The 21,869-nt window shown below is 46.0% G+C and overlaps 2 protein-coding genes across 5 annotated transcripts in view; one reads left to right on the top strand and one right to left on the bottom strand.

Moving 5' to 3' along the window:
• LOC144692089 (uncharacterized) overlaps positions 1-21,869 on the top strand; it is a 981,581-nt gene that overhangs the window by 729,234 nt on the left and 230,478 nt on the right. The gene's annotated exons all lie outside the window — the stretch shown is intronic.
• The window catches only part of hmgcs1 (3-hydroxy-3-methylglutaryl-CoA synthase 1 (soluble)), an 83,040-nt gene that overhangs the window by 31,721 nt on the left and 29,450 nt on the right, over positions 1-21,869 (bottom strand). Inside the window, exon 1 of one of the 4 annotated variants that reach the window (XM_078560583.1) lies at positions 12,597-12,777. The exons of 1 other annotated variant lie outside the window; for it this stretch is intronic. Coding sequence is in view for 1 of the 3 variants with exons in the window: in XM_078560577.1 (XP_078416703.1) it covers positions 1,271-1,278 (8 nt within the window). In the remaining 2 variants the exon portion in view is untranslated. Of the gene's footprint in view, positions 1-1,270; positions 1,294-5,310; positions 5,381-12,596; positions 12,778-21,869 lie in introns of those variants that run through there. 2 more of the 4 variants (XM_078560590.1, XM_078560577.1) reach the window with 2 other exon arrangements.

The following is a 21,869-nucleotide window of genomic DNA, read 5'->3' as shown; positions in this document are numbered from 1 at the left end:
ACATTGGAGAGACCAAACGCAGACTAGGTGACTGCTTTGCGGAACACCTTTGGTCTGTCCGCAAGCATGACCCAGACCTCCCTGTCGCTTGCCATTTCAACACACCACCCTGCTCTCATGCCCACATGTCTGTCCTAGGCCTGCTGCAATGTTCCAGTAAAGCTCAACACAACCTGGAGGAACAGCACCTCTTCTTCCAATTAGGCACTTTGCAGCCTTCCGGACTTAACATTGAGTTCAACAACTTCAGATCACGAACTCTCTCCTCCATCCCCACCCACTTTCTGATCCCCTTTTTTCTAATAATTATTATATATTTTAAAATATATGTTTCTTTTTCCACCTATATCTATTATTATTTTAAAATTTATTTCCACTCATTGTTTTATCTCCACCTTTTAGCCTATTTCGATCCCTTTCCCCACCCCACCCCCACTAGGGCTATCTGTACCTTGCTCGTCCTGCTTTCTACCCTTAATGTCACCATTAGCACATCCTTTAGCTAATATCACCACTGTCAACACTGCTTCGTCCTTTTGTCTGTGACATTTTTGGCAATCTCTCCTTTGCCTCCACCTATCACTGGCCCTCTATCCAGCCCCACCTGTCCCACCTCCCCCCCACTTAAACAGCTTATATTTCACTTCATTTTTATTTCTCTTCAGTTCTGATGAAGAGTCATACAGACTCGAAATGTTAACCCTGTCTTCCTCTCCACAGATGCTGTCAGACCTGCTGAGTTTTTCCAGCAATTTTTGTTTTTGTCTCTGGATCACTAGTCCAGTGACATTGTCACTAAGCCACCGTCTCCCCCTAACTGACTGAACCAAGGCACACAATGTTCCTTGACCAGGTCCAAACTCCAACTCATTAACAGACAACAGGGATACATAACAAATCTGGCAATTGACCTTGGCCAGCCTGTGCTCAGTATGTATGGAGCCAACTTTAATGCAAGTAAAAGTTTTTGTGCCAATATGCTTCCCTGGTAACTTGTTCCTACAACTCGATTAGAATCATAGGAATTTTACAGACCACATTTGGACAGCCCTCTGAAAGGGAATGCCACTTAGTCCCATTTACTTATCCTTTCCCCATTAACATTTTAACCTTTCCTATTTCAAATATTTATGCTTCCCTGGCAAAAGTGATGGTAGATTCTGCTTCCAGTGCTGTTCGGGTGTGGCACTGTATGTCCTAACAATCCTCTGGAGTCTGCATTCCCCTTAAAGACAGCCATTAAACTCATGCCCTCCAATGACTGACTCACCAATCCATGGAAGCAGGTTCTCTCAGTCACCTCATCAAAACCCCTCGGAGTGAAAAAGACGCACTTGACTTCTCTTGTAGCTTCTAAGTTCTGAATCCTCAGCTTGGTTGGGAATTCATCTTGAGCAGAGATTAAGGCTCCTGTTTGATAAAGTAAACCTGCAATTCTCATCTCAGGTCAAACATGTGTCAAAGTCCATTTAAGAATCTTTAATCTGAGACTTCTCACTGCTTCAATGGGTAATGAGGGTACAATCCAGGCCAGAAGGCTTGCAGTCCCAGATTTCATCCTCAGTTAGCTTATCCCCATCAAGTCAGCTGTACTGATGCTTCAATTACCCTGAGTGGCCTTGGGCAACGGATGTTTTTGCACCTTATCGTTTATCTAGTAACCCTTTCTGGCAAGTACACCAGGCCAGCACACTTTCAGCTCTCAGGTGAAGAAACTATCCACGAGGAAGGACTAATAGCAATAGAGGATGAGACCAGTTGAAGGTAATTGACAAAAGGGTGAGGAGCTTAGTGTTTACACAGTGAGTTATGGTGATCGGGAATGAACTACCTGAAGCAGATTCAACAGAAACTGAATAAATACTTGAAGGGGAAAATGTTGCAGGGCTATGGGGAGAGAACAGAGGGAGCATGGGGCTAATTCAAAGGGCCAGCATAGGCACACTGGGCCACATGGCTTCTTTCTGTTCTGTGACAATGATTGGGGGGCGGGGGGAAGAGATGGTGGAAGGGAATATGGAGAGATCCACCAAGTTACATGCACACTTCCTGCCATCTTTGGGGAACTAGGTACAACAGCAAGCTGCCTGATGAGATGGAAGTCTTCTCAATCCACTGCCTGCAAAGTTCCTTGGTGAAATAAGTTTGGGCAGTCTGGGCACACTTGTGGGTGAGTGCAGATCCTGCAGCACCTTTGTAGTGGGCACAGACATGGTACAATACTGACTTACACATCAGTGGCAATCTATTTCAGAGAAGCCACAGATGGTTTGTTGTGGAAAATGGAACTACTCACTTGGCAAACTGGATAGGGGCATGTGACCAGGAGGATCCCTTTAGACCTCCAGCCATTGAATTAGACCATGACTGATCTGAACCTTAACTCCATGCCCTGAGATACCCATGTCCAACAAAAATCTAGCAATCTCAGGCTTGAAAGCTCCAACTGATCCACAGCATAAAAGCTTTTTGGGGGAAGAGTGTTCCAGATTTCCACTGCCCTATTTGTGGGAAGTGCTTCCTGTCATCACCCCTGAAAGGCCTAGCTTGAATTTTAACACTATGCCTCCTTGTTCTGGGCTCTCCCACAAGAGGAAATAGATCCTGTTACCCTAGTAATCCCTCTGAGCATCTTCCGAGATTGGACCCCAGTAATCCCTCTAAGCATCTTCCGAGATTGGACCTGAGGCAATAACTGGACTCTATGTCTGAATGAGAAAGTTGTTCTGCTCCCTGGCAGTAACATTCCTCACTTTGCTGTGCACACAACATTCACAGGTTGGAATGAGTTAACATCCCATAAACAGACTGCCCTCAGTATCCCACCTCCTTCCCCCCCACCTCACCATGGACGTCCAAGCTTATCAACAGATAAGTGTTACAAAGTTCACAACAACAGAACCAGCCACATAAAACTATTTACTTTTCACTGTAACCCACTTTCCGTGACCTCAACGCACACAGCATGGAAAGTAGGTGAAAGGGCTAGCCAGACAGACAATTGTTGGACTATATTGCAACACAATAATATAAGCCAGTTGTTACAATCTCCAGAAGCTTTGGCAGTGACTTTCTGCAGGACTTATCCTTGGCTCAGTTGAGAACAATGTCAAACAGTCTTCAAGCTTCCAGTTGCATAAAGATGCCAATGACACACGACCCGCAGACTGCGGAGCTCATTCAGTGACTTGGCCCACACTGTTGCCTCAACTAAAAGCACCAATCTGCAATGGAACAGGTCAGAGGAATCTTACTGCGACTGTTCTATTTGCCTCCATTGCAAAGCACAGTCCTTGCCACTTATAGCTGGTGTTAAAGTGCTTGATAGGCAAAATGTGGTGGGCAGAAAAATCAAGAAAAGCAGCCCACTATTTTTTTTAATAAAAATGGAAAATCTCAGTTTGATTCATCCAGGTTCTCATCACTAAGGCATTTACGCTTTACCCAGGGGCTGACTGAAAACAGTCCTTTGCCTGAATTCAGCAGAATTTTTAAAAAAAGAAACAGCAAGTACTCACTGAACCGTCCAAAGTAGTCAGAAGCACTCACTAAGCCCTCACCCACCATCTCAGGCCCCAAAACACCCCTGCAAGGGCTGAACTTAAAAGAAAAATCCTTGAATGTTTTCTAAAGTTCATCCTCTGCTGGAGCACTGCATCCAGCTCTGGGCACCACGCTTTAGGAAAGATGTGAAGGCATTGGAGGGAGTGCAGAAAAGATTCACAAGAATGGTTCCAAGGATGAGGAAGTTCCATTACGAAGATAGATTGGAGAAGTTAGGATTGTTCTCCTTGGGCAAGAAAAGGCTGAGAGGAGATTTGATAGAGCTATTCAAAATGATGAGGGGTCTAGACAGAGTAGATTGGGAGAAACTGTTCCCATTGGTAGAAGGATTGAGAACGAGAGGGTACAGGTTGAAAGTAATTGGCAAAAGAAACAAAAAAGTGACATGAGGAAAATCTTTTTCAGGCAGTGAGTGGTTAAGGTCCAGAATTCACTGACTGAGTGTGGTGGAAGCAGGTCAATCAAGGCATTCAAAAGGGAATTAGACAGTTAACTGAAGAGGAAGAATGTGCAGGGTTATGGGGAGAAGGCGGGAGAATGGCACGAAGTAAATTGCTCATTCGGGGAGCTGGTGCAAACACAATGGGCCAAATGGCCTCCTTTCGTATTGTAGCTGTTCTGCGATTCTGTTTTACCCCCTGCAACTATCTATTTCCCCATTCACCAATCATTATTACCTTTCTACCACCCCCTTCCCCCTGTTTAATGTGTCTTCCAATCACATTCCACAGATGAGATTTTGTATGCCGTATGCAAATTCGTTGTCACCTTTGCAACATCACATCAGCGGCAACATACAAAAATGCACTTTATTAGCAGTAAAGCACTTTCGGGTGTTGAGGTTGTGAGAAGCACAATGTAAGTTCTTTCTTTTGAAATCTGCAGCGTATTTACAAGGCTTCCCCAAGTTGCTGCAGGGAAAATTTGGCAATTTTGACATTTGGCAGTTCTGAAGGAGAGTCATGCGGGCTCGAAACATTAACTCTTGTCTTTCCCTGCACAGATGCTGTCAGGCCTGCTGGGTTTTTCCAGCAATTTTTGTTCTTGTTTCAGATTGCCAGCATCCGCAGTATTTTGCTTTTTATCTTGGCATTTTAAGCGTTTGGCATGTCAACCAGTCACCCCCCGGCTTCCTAATGGGAGCCCAAACATTGCTGCCCTGTCTCCAACATTGCAAGAATCTGCTGCTAGGAGCCCTTCAAGTTCTTCAGGGATGTTTTCAGCACTTTTTAAATAATTACTGATTTCTAGAGCACTTAAAATGAGAACCTTAAAGCCAATTCCTAGAAAGGAATGACTTGCGGAATGCCTTCGATGTATGATTTTCAGCACTATCCACCTTTTAAAAGAACAAATCACTGGTTTCTCAGGACACTGCGGGGAGAAATATTTCCCAGGTTTGCAGGGTGAACAGGAGGCAATCTTCCCCACCCTTTCCCCATGCACCTTATCGTTCTCTGCCCAATCTCTCCCATCATACCTTCATGCCTTCCCTGAGCACCTTCTGTCAAACATCTGAGAAAGACCACTTTGTTTTTATTTACCAAGTAGCATCCCTGCAGCCTCCTCCCAGCCTCTACCCTCTCGCTCAGCTAACTACCCTCCGGAATGCTCTCATCAACACACCCCCAATCTGTCCTTCATAGTTCAGACATCACACACACTGTTCAATGGAATTTTTGTCAGCAGTTTTAAAAAATAATAAAGAGCAACACGCAGAAAAACCTCTTTGTCAACGGAATGCACCAGAGTAACGTGGCCTGTGATTCTCAATTACCTGAAAGACAGACTTGCACTCTATATAGTAGCTTTACAACTTCAGGACACTCCGAAGTGCTTAGCAACCAATAGATTACTTTTAAAGTGTAATCACTGTTGTAATGCAGGAAACGCGGCTGCCAACTGGCACACAAACAACAATGTGATAATGACCAGATAATCTGTTTTAGTGAAAAAAACAAAAATACCTGGAAAAACTCAGCAGGTCTGGCAGCATCTGCGGAGAGGAACACAGTTAACGTTTCGAGTCCGAATGACTCTTCAACAGAACTAAGGAAAAATAGAAAAGGAGTGAAATATAAGCTGGTTTAAGGGGGGTGGTGGGACAAATAGAGCTGGATAAAGGGCCAGTGATAGGTGGAGATAACCAAAAGATGTCACAGACAAAAGGACAAAGAGGTGTTGAAGGTGGTGATATTATCTAAAGAAATGCACTAATTAAGGGTGGAAAGCAGGACGAGCAAGGTACAGATAGCCCTTGTGGGGGTGGGGTGGGGTGAAGGAATCGAAAAAGGCTAAAAGGTGGGGATTAAACAATGAATGAAAATAAATTTTAGAATTAATAATAGAAATGGGTGGGAAAAAATGTATATATAAAAAATTTAAAAATAAATATTTGAAAAAAGGGGATCAAAAAGGGGTGAGGGTGGAGGAGAGAGTTCATGGTCTGAAGTTGTTGAACTCAATGTTAAGTCCGGAAGGCTGTAAAGTGCCTAATCGGAAGATGAGGTGCTGTTCCTCCAGTTTGCGTTGAGCTTCACTGGAACAATGCAGCAAGCCAAGGACGAACATGTGGGCATGAGGGCAGGGTGGAGTGTTGAAATGGCAAGCGACAGGGAGGTCTGGGTCATGCTTGCAGACAGACCGAAGGTGTTCCGCAAAGCAGTCACCCAGTCTGCGTTTGGTCTCTCCAATGTAGAGGAGACCGTATTGGGAGCAGCGAATGCAGTAGACCAAATTGAGGGAAGTGCAAGTGAAGTGCTGCTTCACTTGAAAGGAGTGTTTGGGCCCTTGGACGGTGAGGAGGGGGGAAGTAAAGGGGCAGGTGCTGCACCTTCTGCGATTGCATGGGAAGGCGGCATGGGAGGGGGTTGAGGTGTAGGGGATGATGGAGGAGTGGACCAGGGTGTCCCAGAGGGAATGGTCCCTACGGAATGCCGCCAGGAAAGGGGGGGGGGTGAAGGGAAGATGTGTTTGGTGGTGGCATCATGCTGGAGTTGGCGGAGAATGAGGTGGGCCAAGTAGATCAAGTGTCAGTGGGGGAACACTTAGAAGACAGTGATCATTATGTCATAAGGTTTAGGATGAGGGTACAAAAGGACAATGGGCAATCCAGAGAAAGAATAATTAACTTGGGGAGAGCCAACTTCAATGGAGTAAGAACAGAGCTGGGCTGGATAGGCTGGAACCAAAGGTTGGCGGGGAAAACTGTAGCTGAGCAATGGCTACCTTCAAAGAAGAAATGGTTCGGGCACAGTCAAGGTATATTCCTCGAAAGGGAAAGGTAGGGCAAACAAATCCAGAGCCCCCTGGATGAAAAAGGAGATAGAAATTAAGTTAAAGAAGAAAAAGTGCGTTTATGACAGGTGTCAGGTAGAAAATACAACAGAGGACCAAGTGGAATACAGAAGGTTCAGGGGGAGGTGAAGCAGAAAATGAGAGAAGCAAAGAGGGGTTATGAGAAAAGACTGGCAGCCAACATAAAGGGGAATCCCAAAGTCTTCAATCGGCATACAAATAGTAAAAGCGTGGTCAAAGGAGGAGTAGGGCTGATTAGGGACCAATAAGGGGATTTACACATGGAGGCAGGGAGCATGGCTGAGGTGTTAAATTAATACTTTCCATCTGTCTTTACCAAGGAAGCAGATGCTACCGAGGCCACGGTAACAGAGGAAGAAGCTCTGTCACTAGAAGGGCTCAAAATTGATAAGGAGGAAGTTCTGGATAAACTCTCAGGACTGGATGAGATGCATCCAAGGATGTTGAAGGAAGTAAGAGCAGTGACACTGGCTACAACCTTTCAGTCTTCCTTAGACTCAGGGGTGGTGCCAGAGGACTGGAGGATTACAAACGTTACGCCCTTGTTCAAAAAAGGTTGTAAGGATAAGCCCAGCAATTAAAGACTAGTCAGTTTAACTTCAGTGGTGGGGAAGCTTCTTGATACAATTATTCAGGTTAGAATTAGTAGTCACATGGAATAATTTGGGTTGGCTCGGAAGAGCTAGCATGGATTTCTAAAAGGGAAATCATGTTCAACTAACTTGGAGATTTTTTGAAGAGGTAACAGAAAGGGTTGATGAGGGTAATGTTGTTGATGTGGTGTACACAGACATTCAAAAGGCATTCGATACAGTGACACACAACAGACTTGTGAGAAAAGTTATAGCTCATGGAATAAAAAGGACAGTAGCAACATGGATACAAAATTGGCTGAGTAATAGGAAACAGAGTAATGGTCAATGGATGTTTTTTTGGGCTGGAGGAAGGTTTGTAGTGGAGTTCCCCAGGGGTCGGTATTGGGACCCTTGCTTTTCCTGATGTATATTAATGATCTAGATCTTGGTGTGCAGGGGACAATTTCAAAGTTTGTGGATGATACAAAACTTGGAAGCACAGTAAACTGTGAGGAGGACAGAGTAGAACTTCAAAAGGACATTGACAAGTTGGTGGAGCAGGCAAATAGGTGGCAGATGAAGTGCAATGTGGAAAAGTGTGAGGTAATGCATTTTGGTAGGAAGAACGTGGACAGGCAATACAAAATAAGGGGTGAAATTTTTAAGGGGAGCAGAGGGACCTGGGTGTATATGTGCATAGATCACTGAAGGTGGCAGGACAGGTGGAGAGAGCAGTTAATAAGGCATACAGTATCCTGGGCTTTATTAATAGGGGCATAGAATACAATAGCAGGGAGATTATGCTGAGCTTATATAAGACACTAGTTAGACCTCAGCTGGAGTAATATGTACAGTTCTGGGCGCCACACTGGATGTGATCACATTGGAGAGTGCAGAAGAGGTTTACAAGAGTGGTTCCAGGGATGAGAAAATTCAGTTATGACGATAGATTGGAGAGGTTGGGACTGTTCTCCTTGGAGAGGAGAAGGCTAAGAAAAGGTTTGATAGAGATGTTCAAAATCATGAGGGTGCTGGATAGAGTAGATAAGGAGAAACTGTTCCTGCTTTTAAAATGATCGTGAACGAGAGGGGACAGATTTAAAATGATTTGCAAAAGAAGCAAATGTGGTGTGAGAAAAAACTTTTTCATACAGTGAGCGGTTTGAGTCTGGAGTGCACAGTCTGGAAGTGTGGTGGAGGCAGGTTCAATCGAGACACTCAAGAGGGCATTAGATGATTATTTGAATAGAAACAATGTGCACGGGTACAGGGAAAAGGCAGGAGAATGGCACTAAGTCACAATGCTCATTTGGAGAGCCAGTGCAGACATGGTGGGCTAATTGGCCTCCTTCAGTGCCATTAAAATTTTGTGAATCCCTGATTTCAGAGCAGTGAAGAGTCAACCACATTGCTGTGGGTCTGAAGTCACCTGTAGGCTGGACCAGGTAAGAGCAACAGATTTCCTTCCCTAAAGGACATCAGTGAACCCAGATGGGTTTTTATGACAATCAATGATAGTTCCACGGTCACTACCAGATTTATTAATGGAATTTAAATTCCACCAGCTGCCGTGGTGGGATTTGAACCTGTGTCCCCAGAGTATTAGTCTGGATTACTTCTGGACTACTTCTGGACTACTCTTCCAGTGACATTACCGTTACACCACCATCTGAGAGAACTGCGATGGTTTTGAATAAATATCAAGAATGTAAACAGCTGGAATACCTTTTATAGCCCTGCACACAAACTGAGAACATGAAAGCCCCGGAAGATTAAGCAAGGACTGGATAGACAATGGTATAGAGGACCTGACGCAGAAAAGGATTTAGGTGACTAAAGTGGAAGGTTGGTTCAGAATGGGAACAGCTAAATGAATTCAATCAGCTCCATGGTCAATACTGAGCTGACAGATAGAAATGCAGTAGTCTGTAGTAATACATATTGATAGGTGTTCCACAGTCCAATATTCCAGGTAATTAAACAAAAGAAACACACGCATTAAAAGAATGCAATCTGTATGTACCTTTACATTGTGACAGCATAAGCAAAAGTGCAAACAGAATGGGTCTTTAATAAGCATGGCAACAAACTGGGCCTGGCCCTCAGCAACAATCCCCATCATCCTGTCAAAAACAAGTAGATCAACTTTCACCCAGTTTAGATCAGAAGTTCAGATGTATTACTCCACACCCCCTTCCTGCACTAACACGCACTGGAACTAAAGTCTATAATTTCATACTTAAATACTGTGGCAGACTATCAGCAAGTGAAAAAACAGTTTTTCTTCAGATCATCGCATAATCAGTGGACAATGATTCTTTTCCACATTAAGATGCATAATGTAGCAATAGACCATGCAGGCTAGAAGCTGCAAGTTCAATTCCCCATTGATGCATGTTACCTGATCACAAGGATGAAACAAAACTGCTTGGTTTGGCCTCAGTAGCTAATCAACTGGGGGAAAAAAAACACAACTCACACACAATCACTATCCAGTAACCCTCGCTCAAAACGCTTTAGGTACACCCATAGTGCTGTTAGGGAGGGAGTTCCTGGATTTTGACCCAGTGACAGTGAAGGAACAACGATATATTTCCAAGTCAGAATGGTGAGTGGCTTGGAGGGGAAATTCCAGGTGGTGGTGTTCCCATCTGTCTGCTGTCCTTGTCCTTCTAGGTGGTAGTGCTCGTGGGTTTGGAAGGTGCTGTCTAAGGAACCTTGGTGAGTTCCTGCAGTGCATCTCGTAGATGGTACACACTGCTGCTACTGTGCGTCGGTAGTGGGGGGAGTGAATGTTTGCGGATGTGGCGCCAATCAAGTGGGCTGCTTTGTCCTGGATGGTGTCAAGCTACTTGTGTGGTTGGAGCTGCACACATCCACGCAATTGGAGAATATTCCATCACACTCCTGACTTGTGCCTTGTAGATGGTGGACAGGCTTTGGGGAGTCAGGAGGTGAGTTACTCGCTGCAGAATTCCTAGCCTCTGACGTGCTCTTGTAGCCACAGCATTTATATAGCTAGTCCAGTTTAGTTTCTGGTCAATGGCAATCCCCAGGATGTTGCTAGTGGGGGATTCATCGAGGGTAATGCCATTGAATATCAAGGGGCGATGTTCAGATTCTCTCTTGTTGGAGATGGTCATTGCCTGGCATGTGTGTGGCACAAATGTTACTTTCCACTTGTCAGCCCACGCCTGGATATTGTCCAGGTCTTGCTGCATTTGGAGATGAACTGCTTCAGCACCTGAGGAGTTGCAAATGGTACTGAACATTGTGCAATCATCAGTGAACATCCCCACTTCTGACCTTATGATGGAAGGAAGGTCATTGAGGAAGCAGCTGAAGATGGTTTGACCGAGTTCCTCAGGATAATGTCCTGGGCCCAACCATCTGCAGTTGCTTCATCAATGACCTTCCTTCCATCATAAGGTCAGAAGTGGGGATGCTCGTTGATGATTGCACAATGTTCAGCTTTGATGGGTCCCACCTCCAGGGCCAAAACCAAGAATTGTGAATGTACTCGAAAGAGTTGAAAAAGACCCTCCCTGAGGTGTCAGCTGTGGCTCAGTTCATAGCACCCTCGCCTTTGAATCAGAGGGTTGTGGGTTCATGTCCCACTCCCGGAAACCAAGAACTGTGATTGTACTCGAAAGAGTTGCAAAAGACCCTCCAGGGCCAAATTGTTTGTCCTCAGACACTATTTAGCCTCATGTGAAGAACATAAAGCATACAGCAGGGCTACAGGCAGACATGGACTGTACTTCACTAAATGACTAGAGAAAGATGGAATATATACTGAATCCCTGTATGAGAAACACTAAAATAAAAGAAACCTCAATTTGTTACTGGTTAGATTCAACATTCTGAAATAGAACAAAATCTGGCTCAGTAATGAGGCTGTGTCCCTGTACTGAAGGAGTGCTGCACTGACAGAGGTGCTGTCTTTCAGATAAGATGTTAAACCAAGGTCCTCTTTGCCTGCATAGGTGGATTTAAAAGATTCCAGGGCACTATTTCAAAGTAGAGCAAAGGAATTACCCCCATCGTCCTGGCCAATATTTATCCCTAAACCAACAACACAAAAACACAGTTTATCCAGTCATTGTCACATTATCAATTGTGGGATCTTGCTGTGCGCAAACTGGTTGCTGTGTTTCCAACATGATGACAGTGAATACATTCCAAAAAGTACTTCCATGGCTGCAAAACACTTCATGAGCTCAGTTCATGAGAGGCCCTTCTTTGATTAAATGCAATTCTTTTCTTAAATAAATATTAATATTTCACTCTAGGTTTTCCTCCTCACTGCCACCCACTCCCACCTCATGCATTCACCCTCTGTCCTCCTCACTCCAGCCTCTGGTTCCTCTCTTCCCCTCCCTCCACAAGCCTCTGTCCCCTCCACCCAACACCTCTGCCCCCCCACCCTCCCCTCCCCAACCCAAACCACACCCCCCAGGCCTCTGTCCGCCCTCCCCCCACCTCAGATCTCTGTCCTCCCTCCCTATCCCCATCTCCCCCCTCTCCCCAGGCCTCTGTCCTCTCCTCCCCATCCCCCGCCTCCCCTCCCCAGGCCTCTGTCCTCTCCCCACCATCCCCCCCACCCCAGGCCTCTGTCCTCTCCTCCCCATCCCCCCCACCCCAGGCCTCTGTCCTCTCCTCCCCATCCCCCCCACCCCAGGCCAAGTCCTCTCCTCCCCATCCCCCCCACCCCAGGCCTCTGTCCTCTCCTCCCCATCCCCCCCACCCCAGGCCAAGTCCTCTCCTCCCCATCCCCCCCACCCCAGGCCTCTGTCCTCTCCTCCCCATCACCCCCCCCCCCCACCCCCCAGGCCTCTGTCCTCTCCCCACCATCCCCCGCCCCCCCAGGCCAAGTCCTCTCCTCCCCATCCCCCCCACCCCAGGCCTCTGTCCTCTCCTCCCCATCCCCCCCACCCCAGGCCTCTGTCCTCTCCTCCCCATCCCCCCCACCCCAGGCCTCTGTCCTCTCCTCCCCATCCCCATCCGGTCCGTCCTCCCTCTCCTCCCCGCCTCAGGCCTCTCTCGTCCCCCTCCCCCCTATTTCCCAGCCGCTCTAGGCCGATGCTCGGCGTTGCCGCTCCAAGCGCCCCCCCCGCCCCCGCTGTTGCCCCTAGTTACCTGGCCAGGCCGCCGGCTCTCCCCCCGGGGGGACCGAGAGACTCCACAGGCCGCCCGCTCTCAGTTCGCTCTCCCGGGCTCGGATGAACCTCCCACTCGTGTCCCGGTTTATTTTTATTAGAAGTGAAAATTCAACGCAGTTTATTCCGTTCCCGGTGCTCGCGACCTCCAGCGGCCGGTCATGGGCGCCGCCATCTTAGGCGGGGGTAACCGCGCATGCGCACTACAGGCGAATGAACTCAACAAAAACAAATATCTGCAAAATTATCAAATATCAGAAATATACCAAAAATCAGCAAAAATAACAAATATTTGCAAATTAACAAAAATGAGCAAAATTATCAAATATCTGCAAAAAACACCAAAAATACCAAATCCCAGCAGAAAATACCACAAAGCAATTATGCCAAAAGCAGCAAAAAAAAATCCATGCAGCAAAAATACCAGAAACCAGAAATAATACAAAAAAAAAACTCTACCCACCCCCCCCATACATCAAACATAACAAGGACAACAAAATTACCAAAAAAAAAAGAAAGAAACCTGTCACGGATGTGTAAAAATGATATTACAGCTTTTAAGGACAACTGTTCTAAAGGCATATTTCTGTTTTTGAACCTTTACATTGAGTTTAAAAGCCGCTTTCAAAATGGGAGCATGGACAGACAACACGGCACCTTTCTGTTAATAAAAACAAAAAACTGCGGATGCTGGAAATCCAAAACAAAAACAGAATTCCCTGGAAAAACTCAGCAGGTCTGGCAGCATCGGCGGAGAAAAGAGTTGATGTTTCGAGTCCTCTTCAACAGAACTGCAGAACAGAAGGGTCTTGAGGACTCGAAACGTCAACTCTTTTCTTCTCCGCCGATGCTGCCAGACCTGCTGAGTTTTTCCAGGTAATTCTGTTTTTGTTATGACACCTTTCTGTGTTTATTCAAACCTTGACAGACTCATATCATCTGTACCTTGCTTGTCCTTAATTAGCACATTCCTTTAGCTAATATCACCACCTTCAACACCTCTTTGTCCTTTTGTCTGTGACATCTTTTGGTTATCTCCACCTATCACTGGCCCTCTATCCAGCTCTTCTTGTCCCACCCCCTTAAACCAGTTTATATTTCACCCCTTTTCTATTTTTCCTTAGTTCTGTTGAAAATGTGCTCCTCTCCACAGATGCTGCCAGACCTGCTGAGTTTTTCCAGGTATTTTTGTTTTTGTTTTGGATTTCCAGCATCCGCAGTTTTTTTGTTTTTATCATATCTCTAGAGCTGGCTACGAAGAGTAATTGAAATGCAAAGACTCCTGTAGGGATGTCCATTGAATCTCCTAAAAGGTGTGAAAGGTCAAGGGGGTGGAAGGTGATCAGGGGTAGGCAGAAATTTGAGGTTAAAATAAAATCAGCCGTGAACTTATTGAATGGCGGGCGGAACAAGCTCGAGGGGCCGAGTGGCCTTCACCTGCTCCTAATTCGTATGAAAACCTTTTTACTTCTGAGGGAACAAGAGACAGGAAGGGACTTCAAAGGACCACAGTGTCATTAACTTCTTTGCCTTGCGAAACAATGACTCCTTGAAAATTAACAGAGCAGCCATGTTACATTTTAAACCGTATAAAGTCTGGCTGAGAACAGCAATGTTCGGTGTGCAGAACCCCCAGGAAGAACTCTGATAGACATCAACAGAAGGGGTTTCTCTCTGCCACCGGGAGTCAAAGAGGAAGGTATTAAGAAATCAACCGCTGTTCTGGCGAAAGAGTGCAGGCAATCTGCAAGTGCCTTAAGTGCAGAAATAGTGAGGTACAAGAAACCTTGCTCTCGCTCTCTCCCCCAAAACCTGCTTGACCTGCGGAGTCCCCTCAGACAAGTCGGGAACTTTATTCACATTTTGTTTTCTTGTATTTTTTTCCTTTTCCAAGGTTACATTTTGACTCGAGTATTTCATTTGAGGCCACAGCAACTCCATTAGTAAAATGAAAGAGGCAATCACTGATTATTTGACTGCCGAAGCCATCGCAGCTGCTAAACTGAACCTGGAGTTTCAACCCCTTCACTTCAGGAAGAAGGAACTCAAGCAATGGGTTTGCAACAATATCTCACAGAGACTGATTTGAACTCTCATCTTTAAGTATCTTTTTTTTCTCTTTAAATTTTAATCTTAGTATCTGTATTTTAGTTAATAACTTTATCACTTTTACTTAAGTAACTTTCAGCAGTGGTTTTGTAATAAACTAACCCTTATCTTGTTGAAAACTAAAGCTTCACTGCTGAGTTAGTTTTAATACTTTCCCCAAAATGTCCCAAAATACTGTGTTCATTAAATTTTTAAAAGTATATTATAATACCTTTCAACTTGAAAGTTACAGAAAGTGCCATAAAGCTCGACTTGTCTCCACACAGTGTGTTCCACTCTTATGTGCCGCTATACAATGGTAATTTTTTTTGATATTGACATTATACATTCCTTGTCAGACATACAGCCAGGGGGAAAAACATTTCAAATTGAAGATTACAGGAAGTGCAAAATAATTCAATTTTTCTTCATACAATGTGTTCCTATCTGACGTGCCTCAATGCAAATACTTCTGCATTCATATTCAGTCAGGCAAACATCCTGAGCGGGTTCTACCAATTTTCCATCCCCTAGGTGCACTATGGCTGAAAGGCCTGAGACAGCGACCTTTCCCCATTGTGCCCCTGCGGTGGATGCCCCAAGCTTTAGTGCATCTCTCAGCACGTGGTCCTGGCCCTTGGAATCTGCCAATTTGCAACACTTGGTCGTGGTCTACAGAGGGATATAGACAGGTTAAGTGAGTGAGCAAAAACTTGACAGATGGAATATAATGTGGGAAAATGTGAGGCTATGCACTTTGGCAGGAAGAATAGAGGAGCTGAATATTATTTAAATGGAGAAAGACTGCAGAAAGTTGCAGCACAGAGGGATTTGGGAGTCCTCGTGCATGAATCACAAAAAGCTAACATACAAGTTCAGCAGGTAATAGGGAAGGCAAATGGAATGTTGGCCTTTATTTCAAAGGGAATGGAGTGCAAAAATAGGGAAGTCTTGCTAAAACTATACAAGGCACTAGTTAGACCACACCTAGAATACTATGAACAGTTTTGTTATCTACTTATCTAAGGAAAGGTATACTAGCATTGCGGGTTCACTAGGTTGATCCCGGGGATGGAGGGATTTTCTTATGAGGAGAGGTTGACTAGGTTGGGCCTGTACTCATTGGAGTTTAGAAGAATGAGAGGCGACCTTATTAAAACATGTAAGATATTTAGGGGGCTTGACAGGGTAGATGCTGAGAGGTAGCTTCCCCTTTTGGGGGAGTCTAGGACCAGAGGGCATAATCTCAGAGTAAGCCCATTTAAGACAGAGATGAGGAGGAATTTCTTCTCTCAGAGGGTAGTCAACCTGTGGAATTCTTTGCCGCAGAGGGCTGTAGAGACTGGGTTATTAAGTATATTGAAGCCTGAGATAGAGAGATTTTTAATCAGTAAGGGAATCAAGGGTTATGGGGAAAAGGCAAGAAAATGGAGTTGAGGATTATCAGATCAGCCATGATCTCACTGAGCGGAGCTGACTTGATGGGCAGAATGGCCTCCTTCTGCTCCTACGTCTTATGATCGACTCGAGATGAACCTCGACAAAAACCACTGCATTTCTCTCCAGACCTTCTTTGCAAAGGTACATTCCACAAGGAGGCGAACAATGGTTTCTTCCCCACCACAGCCACCTCGAGGACAACATGTCAAGGGGGGTGAGACTCCTGACATGTAGGCAGGATCTGATGGGGAGGACCTTTCTCACCACCAGTGAAGCTACATCTTGGTGCTTGTTTGATAGTTCCGGTGATGAGGCATCCTGCCAAATGACTCTGACAGTCAGCTCAGGAAACCATCTGACAGGATCCACCCTCTCCTTTTCCCACTGGGCCTCTAGTGATGACCACCACTGCCTGATGGATTTCTGGTCAAAGGTATTTTTCTGCATAAACCTTTCATGAGGGATAGGTGAAACAGCACAGTCCAACTGCTTGAAGCTTTCTGCGGCACTTGGCCAGTCCCATTCTTCCCAACACTGGGGACAGGTAGAACCTCAGCGCATCATGACACTTATTGTTTGCATACCCAGGGTCTGCGCACAGCTTGATGCAGCTGCACACAAAGCTGGCCATCAGGATGAGGGTGATGTTGGACAGATTGACCTCCCTTTCTCTCGAGGTTTGTACAGTTTCCCCATGAGCATGGTTCCTTTTTGACCTCCAGATAAAGCAAAAGATTGCTCAGGTGATCGCCATGGTGCAGGAGTGAGGAATATGCCAGACTTTTTTTATTCATTCAGGGGATGTGGGCGTTGCTGGCTGGGCCAGCGTTTATTGCCCATCTCTAGTTGCCCTTGAGAAGGTGGTGGTGAGCTGTCTTCTTGAACCGCTGCAGTCCATGTGGTGTAGGTACACCCACACTGATGTTAGGGATTGAGTTCCAGGATTTCGACCCAGTCACAGTGAAGGAACGATGATATATTTCCAAGTCAGGATGGTGAGTGGCTTCGAGGGAAACCTCCAGGTGGTGGTGTTCCCATGTGTCTTCTGCCCTTGTCCTTCTAGATGTTAGTGGTCGTGGGTTTGGAAGGTGCTGACTAAGGAGCCTTTGTGAGATCCTGCAGTGAATCCTGTAGATGGTACACACTGTTGCCACTGTGTGTTGGTGGAGGAGGGAGTGAATGTTTGTGGATGTGGTGCCAATCAAGCGGGCTGCTTTATCTTGGACGGTGTCAAGCTTCTTGAGTGTTGTTGGAGCTACACTCATCCAGGCAAGTGGAGAGTATTCCATCACACTCTTGGCTTGTGCCTTGTATATGGTGGACAGGCTTTGGGGAGTCAGGAAGTGAGTTACTCACCACTGGATTCCTAGCCTCTGACCTGCTCTTGTAGCCACAGTATTTATATGGCTAGTCCAGTTCAGTTTCTGGTCAATGGTAACCTGCAGGATGTTGATAGTGGGGGATTCAGCAATGGTAATGCCATTGAATGTCAAGGGGCGATGTTTAGATTCCCTCTTGTTGGAAATGGTTATTGCCTGGCACTTGTATGGCATGAATGTTACTTGCCACTTGTCAGCCCAAGCCTAGATATTGTTCAGGTCTTGCTGCATTTGGACATGGACTGCTTCAGTGTCTGAGGAGTCATGAATGGTGCTGAACATTGTGCAATCATCAGCGAGCATCCCCACTTCTAACCTTATGATGGAAGGAAGGTCATCGATGAAGCAGCTGAATGAAGATGGTTGGGCCAAGGACACTACCCTGAGGAACTCCTGCAGGGATGACCTGGAGCTGAGATGACTGACCTCCAACAACTAGAACCATCTTCTTTTGTGCTAGGTCTGACTCCAGCCAGTGGAGAATTTTCCCCCAATTCCCATTGACTCCAGTTTTGCCAGGGCTCCTTGATGCCACACTTGGTCAAATGCTGCCTTGATGTCAAGGGAAGTCATTTTCACCTCACCACCTGCACCACATAGAGTAACACTGAGAGTACCTCACACCTGATGACCAGGTTCTCACCCGCAAGAGAGAGGGAAAGTTGCTTCCACATGTCCAGTTTTTGTTTGACCATAGCTACTCGCTCTTTCCAGTTTCTAGTGCATTCTTGATCCCTCCATACCATATTCCCAGCACCTTCAGGCAGTCTGACCTGATAGTGAAGGGGATAAAGGATCAGTGGGCCTAGTTCCCAAAGAACATAGCCTCACTCTTGCCGTGATTCACCTTGGCTCCCGAGGCCAGTTCAAACTGGTTGCAGGTGCTTTTCAGTCTGTGCACCGACAGCGGATCCGAGCAGAAGACGGCGATGTCATTCATGTACAGGCAGACTTTGACCCGAGTGCCTCCACTGCCCGGGATTGTCACCCCTCCTTTGCCTACATTTTTCCTGATGGACTCAGCAAAAGGTTCTATGCAACACCCGTACAGGACAGGGGAGAGAGGGCAGCCCTGGCTGACTCCAGATTTAATTGGAAAACTTTCCAATTTCCACCCATGGTTTGGAACTGCGCTAATGATGTTTGTGTAGAGCAGTTGGATCCAATTGCAGATTCCCTTCCAAAACCCCATTTTGGAGAGCACATCCACCATGTAGGTGTGTGATATTCTGTCAAAGGCCTTCGCTTGGTCCAGGCTGATGAGGCAGGTGTCCACACCCCTGTCCTGTACATAGGCAATCGTATCCCTGAGTGGTGCGAGGCTATCAGAGATCTTCCTGCAGGGTACAGCGTAGGTCTGGTCAGGGTGGATCACCAACTCTAGAGCAGACTTGACCCAATTTGCAATGACCTTGGACAGAATTTTGGAGTCCATATTCGCCAGTGAAACAGGTCGCCAATTTCAAATTTCCTCCCTTTCCCCCTTGTGCTTGTTGATGAGGGTGATGATGCCTTTCCTCATGGATTCTGACATGTTGCCGGCCAGAAGCATACTCTCGTACACTTCTAGCAGGTCTGGGCTGATCCAGTCCCACAGAGCCGAATACAACTCAGCCAGGGGTTTTACACTTCCTGAAGGACTTGATGGCCTTTGTCAGCTCATCCAGAGTTAGCGGTTTGTCCAGACTCTCCTGCTCGCTGTTGTCTAAGACCTCGGTGATAGAGGACTGGAAGGCCTTGCTGTCTGTGAGCTTCACGTCACACAATCTGGTATAAAAGGATTTGCTAGTCCTCAATCTGTCAGACTGCAATCTCGTTACCGAGCCATCTTCTTCCTTCAGGCTGCTGATCACAGAGCTCTCTTTATGTACCTTTTGGGAGAGGAAACGTGGGCACATCTCATCCTGCTCCATGGAGTGGACTCTGGGCTGGAAGATGATCTTGGAGGCCCCCGAGGCATACTGCAAGGCTTGCTGGCTCTTCACCTCTTGGAGTTCCCCTTTGACATCGACCCCCATCGACTGCAGCTGGAGCAGATTCTGCATGTTTTTCTGGAGCCGGGACATTTCCCTCTGTTCCTTTCTAGCCTTCTGAACACCTTTTGAGGATGAAAAACCTCTTTGCCTGGATTGCTTCTCACCAGCACGTTGACTGCTTGAAGAGGGTTTCCCGGTTCTCCAACTTTTGTAATCCCCTTTGAGTTCCTCAATGTTTTCTGGGGTCAACAGTTTCACGTTCAGCTTCCATGTCCCCCTGCCAACCCTCTGGTCTTCCTGTAAGCGACAGTCAGCCAGTAGGAGGCAGTGGTCAGAGAAGGACACCGGCTTGCCGTTGATCTGACTATGAACACTCTGGACACAAGCAGGAAGTCTATTCTGGAAGAGATCTGGCCATGACCAGGTGTATCTATGCTGCGGTCCATCTACAAGGTTGCTGAAGAAGTCGTGCAGCTTGGTATCTTTTATTGTTTCCATCAGGAGTCTGGACATGGCGTTCAGTTTCCTGTCGGCCCTGCCCGATTGTCCAGCCACGTCGATGATGCGGTTGAAGTCACCGCCTAGAATGACTGACCTGGATGTTGTGGGCAGCAGCGGGAGCTGATGACAGACGGCCAGCTGTTTGCTGTTTTGAGCCAGGGCGTACACATTAATTAACCGGAGCGGAGCATTATTGTACAATACGTCTACTACTAGGAGGTGCCCGCCTACCAACTCCTTAACTCAGAGATGGTGAGGTTGCCTCCCCGCAGCAGAATACTCAGGCCAAATGAACATGAGTCATTTCCTTAAGATAAAACCAAAATACTGGAATGCGGATGCTGGAAATCTGAAACAAAAACAGAAAATGCTGGAGAAACTCAGCAGGTCTAACAGCATTCGTGGAGAGAAAAACAGAGCTAACGTTTCGAGTCCGTATGACTCTTCTTCAGAGCTAAAGAGAAGTAAGACTGTGATGAAATTTATACTGTTTAAGTGGGGGGTGGGTGGAGCAGGTGAAGCTGGGTAGAAGGCCAGCGATAGGTGGGGGCTAAGGAGAGATTGCCAGAGATGTCACGGACAGAAGGACAATGGGGTGTTAATGGTAGTGGTGCTGGCTAAAGGAGGTGCTGATGGTGGCATTAGCTAAGAAAGCAGGACAAGGGTAAGCACTCTGGAAAGAACAACAGGAACAAACGACAGATGGTCCTTGGAGGGGGGGGTGGGGGGGAAAGGAGGTGGTGGTGGGAAAAAAGATCGAAAATAGGATAAAATGTGGGGATTCATGTCAATGAATAGAAATGAAAATAAATAAAAATAAGTGGATAAAAAATAGAAAATGAGTCATTTCCTCCCTGCCAGATCGATGGCCCATGGGACCACCATTGCCTGTAGGAGCTGAGGTGTGGTATTGACCCATTCATTAATTAAAAGGGAGCTACACCATACAACACCGATTCTTAGCTCACAGACCACATTGAGGGAATGTTCATAACTTAACCAAAAATCAGCAAAAATACCAAAACCAGCATAAATAGCAAAAAAACAAAAATGTCAAAAGCAGGTAGATGTTGGTGTAGTGTTAATATCACTGGACTAGTAATCCCAAACCCAAGCTAATCTGTAGGACATGGGTTCAAATCCCACCATGGCAGCTGGTGGAATTTAAATTCAATTAATTCTCAAGGGCAATTAGGGATGAGCAACAAATTCTGGCCTCCCGCAGTGACACTCACATCCCGTGAAAGAACAACAAAAACCCTGTGCTCACTGGCCTATTTAGCTCTTGGTCCAACAATGCCTTGAATTTAAAATTCTCACCCTAACCTTTGTCGGTCTGCAACCTTGCGAGAACTCTGCGCTCCTCCAACTCTAGCACCTTGTGCACAATCCCATTCCCACCATTGGTGACCATACCTTTGACTGTTTCAGCCCTTAGCTCTGATATTCCTTCTGTAAACTTCTCCACCTCCCTAATCTCTTTCTGCTTCTTAAAACGATCCTTAAAATTCTACCTTTTTGAACACATGTTTGGTCAACGAATCAAATGTCTCTTTCTTTGGCTTGGTGTCAATTTTTTGCCTCATAACCCTCTTTTGAAGCACCTTAGGACAACACTATGTTAAAGGTGCTATACAAATGCACATTATAGTTGCTGTTGGATGTAATTTATGGATTTCAGACACTTCCGCCAATAGAAGCTTGAATTACTATTAATATTAATATTCCTCATCTAAAGAAAAAGATTCTAGGAATTTTTTCTGGGCAGGAAGAAATTAGACAGTGAGGAGGAGAAAAGGAAACAAATTGCAGTGGGCACTTAAAGATGTTTGAGAAGTTTTGTTTTAACTAGTGAGGGCAAACTGATGG

Source organism: Cetorhinus maximus, chromosome 2 (genome assembly GCF_964194155.1).
Source record: "Cetorhinus maximus chromosome 2, sCetMax3.hap1.1, whole genome shotgun sequence".
NCBI classification, from domain to species: Eukaryota; Metazoa; Chordata; class Chondrichthyes; order Lamniformes; family Cetorhinidae; genus Cetorhinus; species Cetorhinus maximus.
This window is presented reverse-complemented; position numbering and strand designations above follow the sequence as displayed.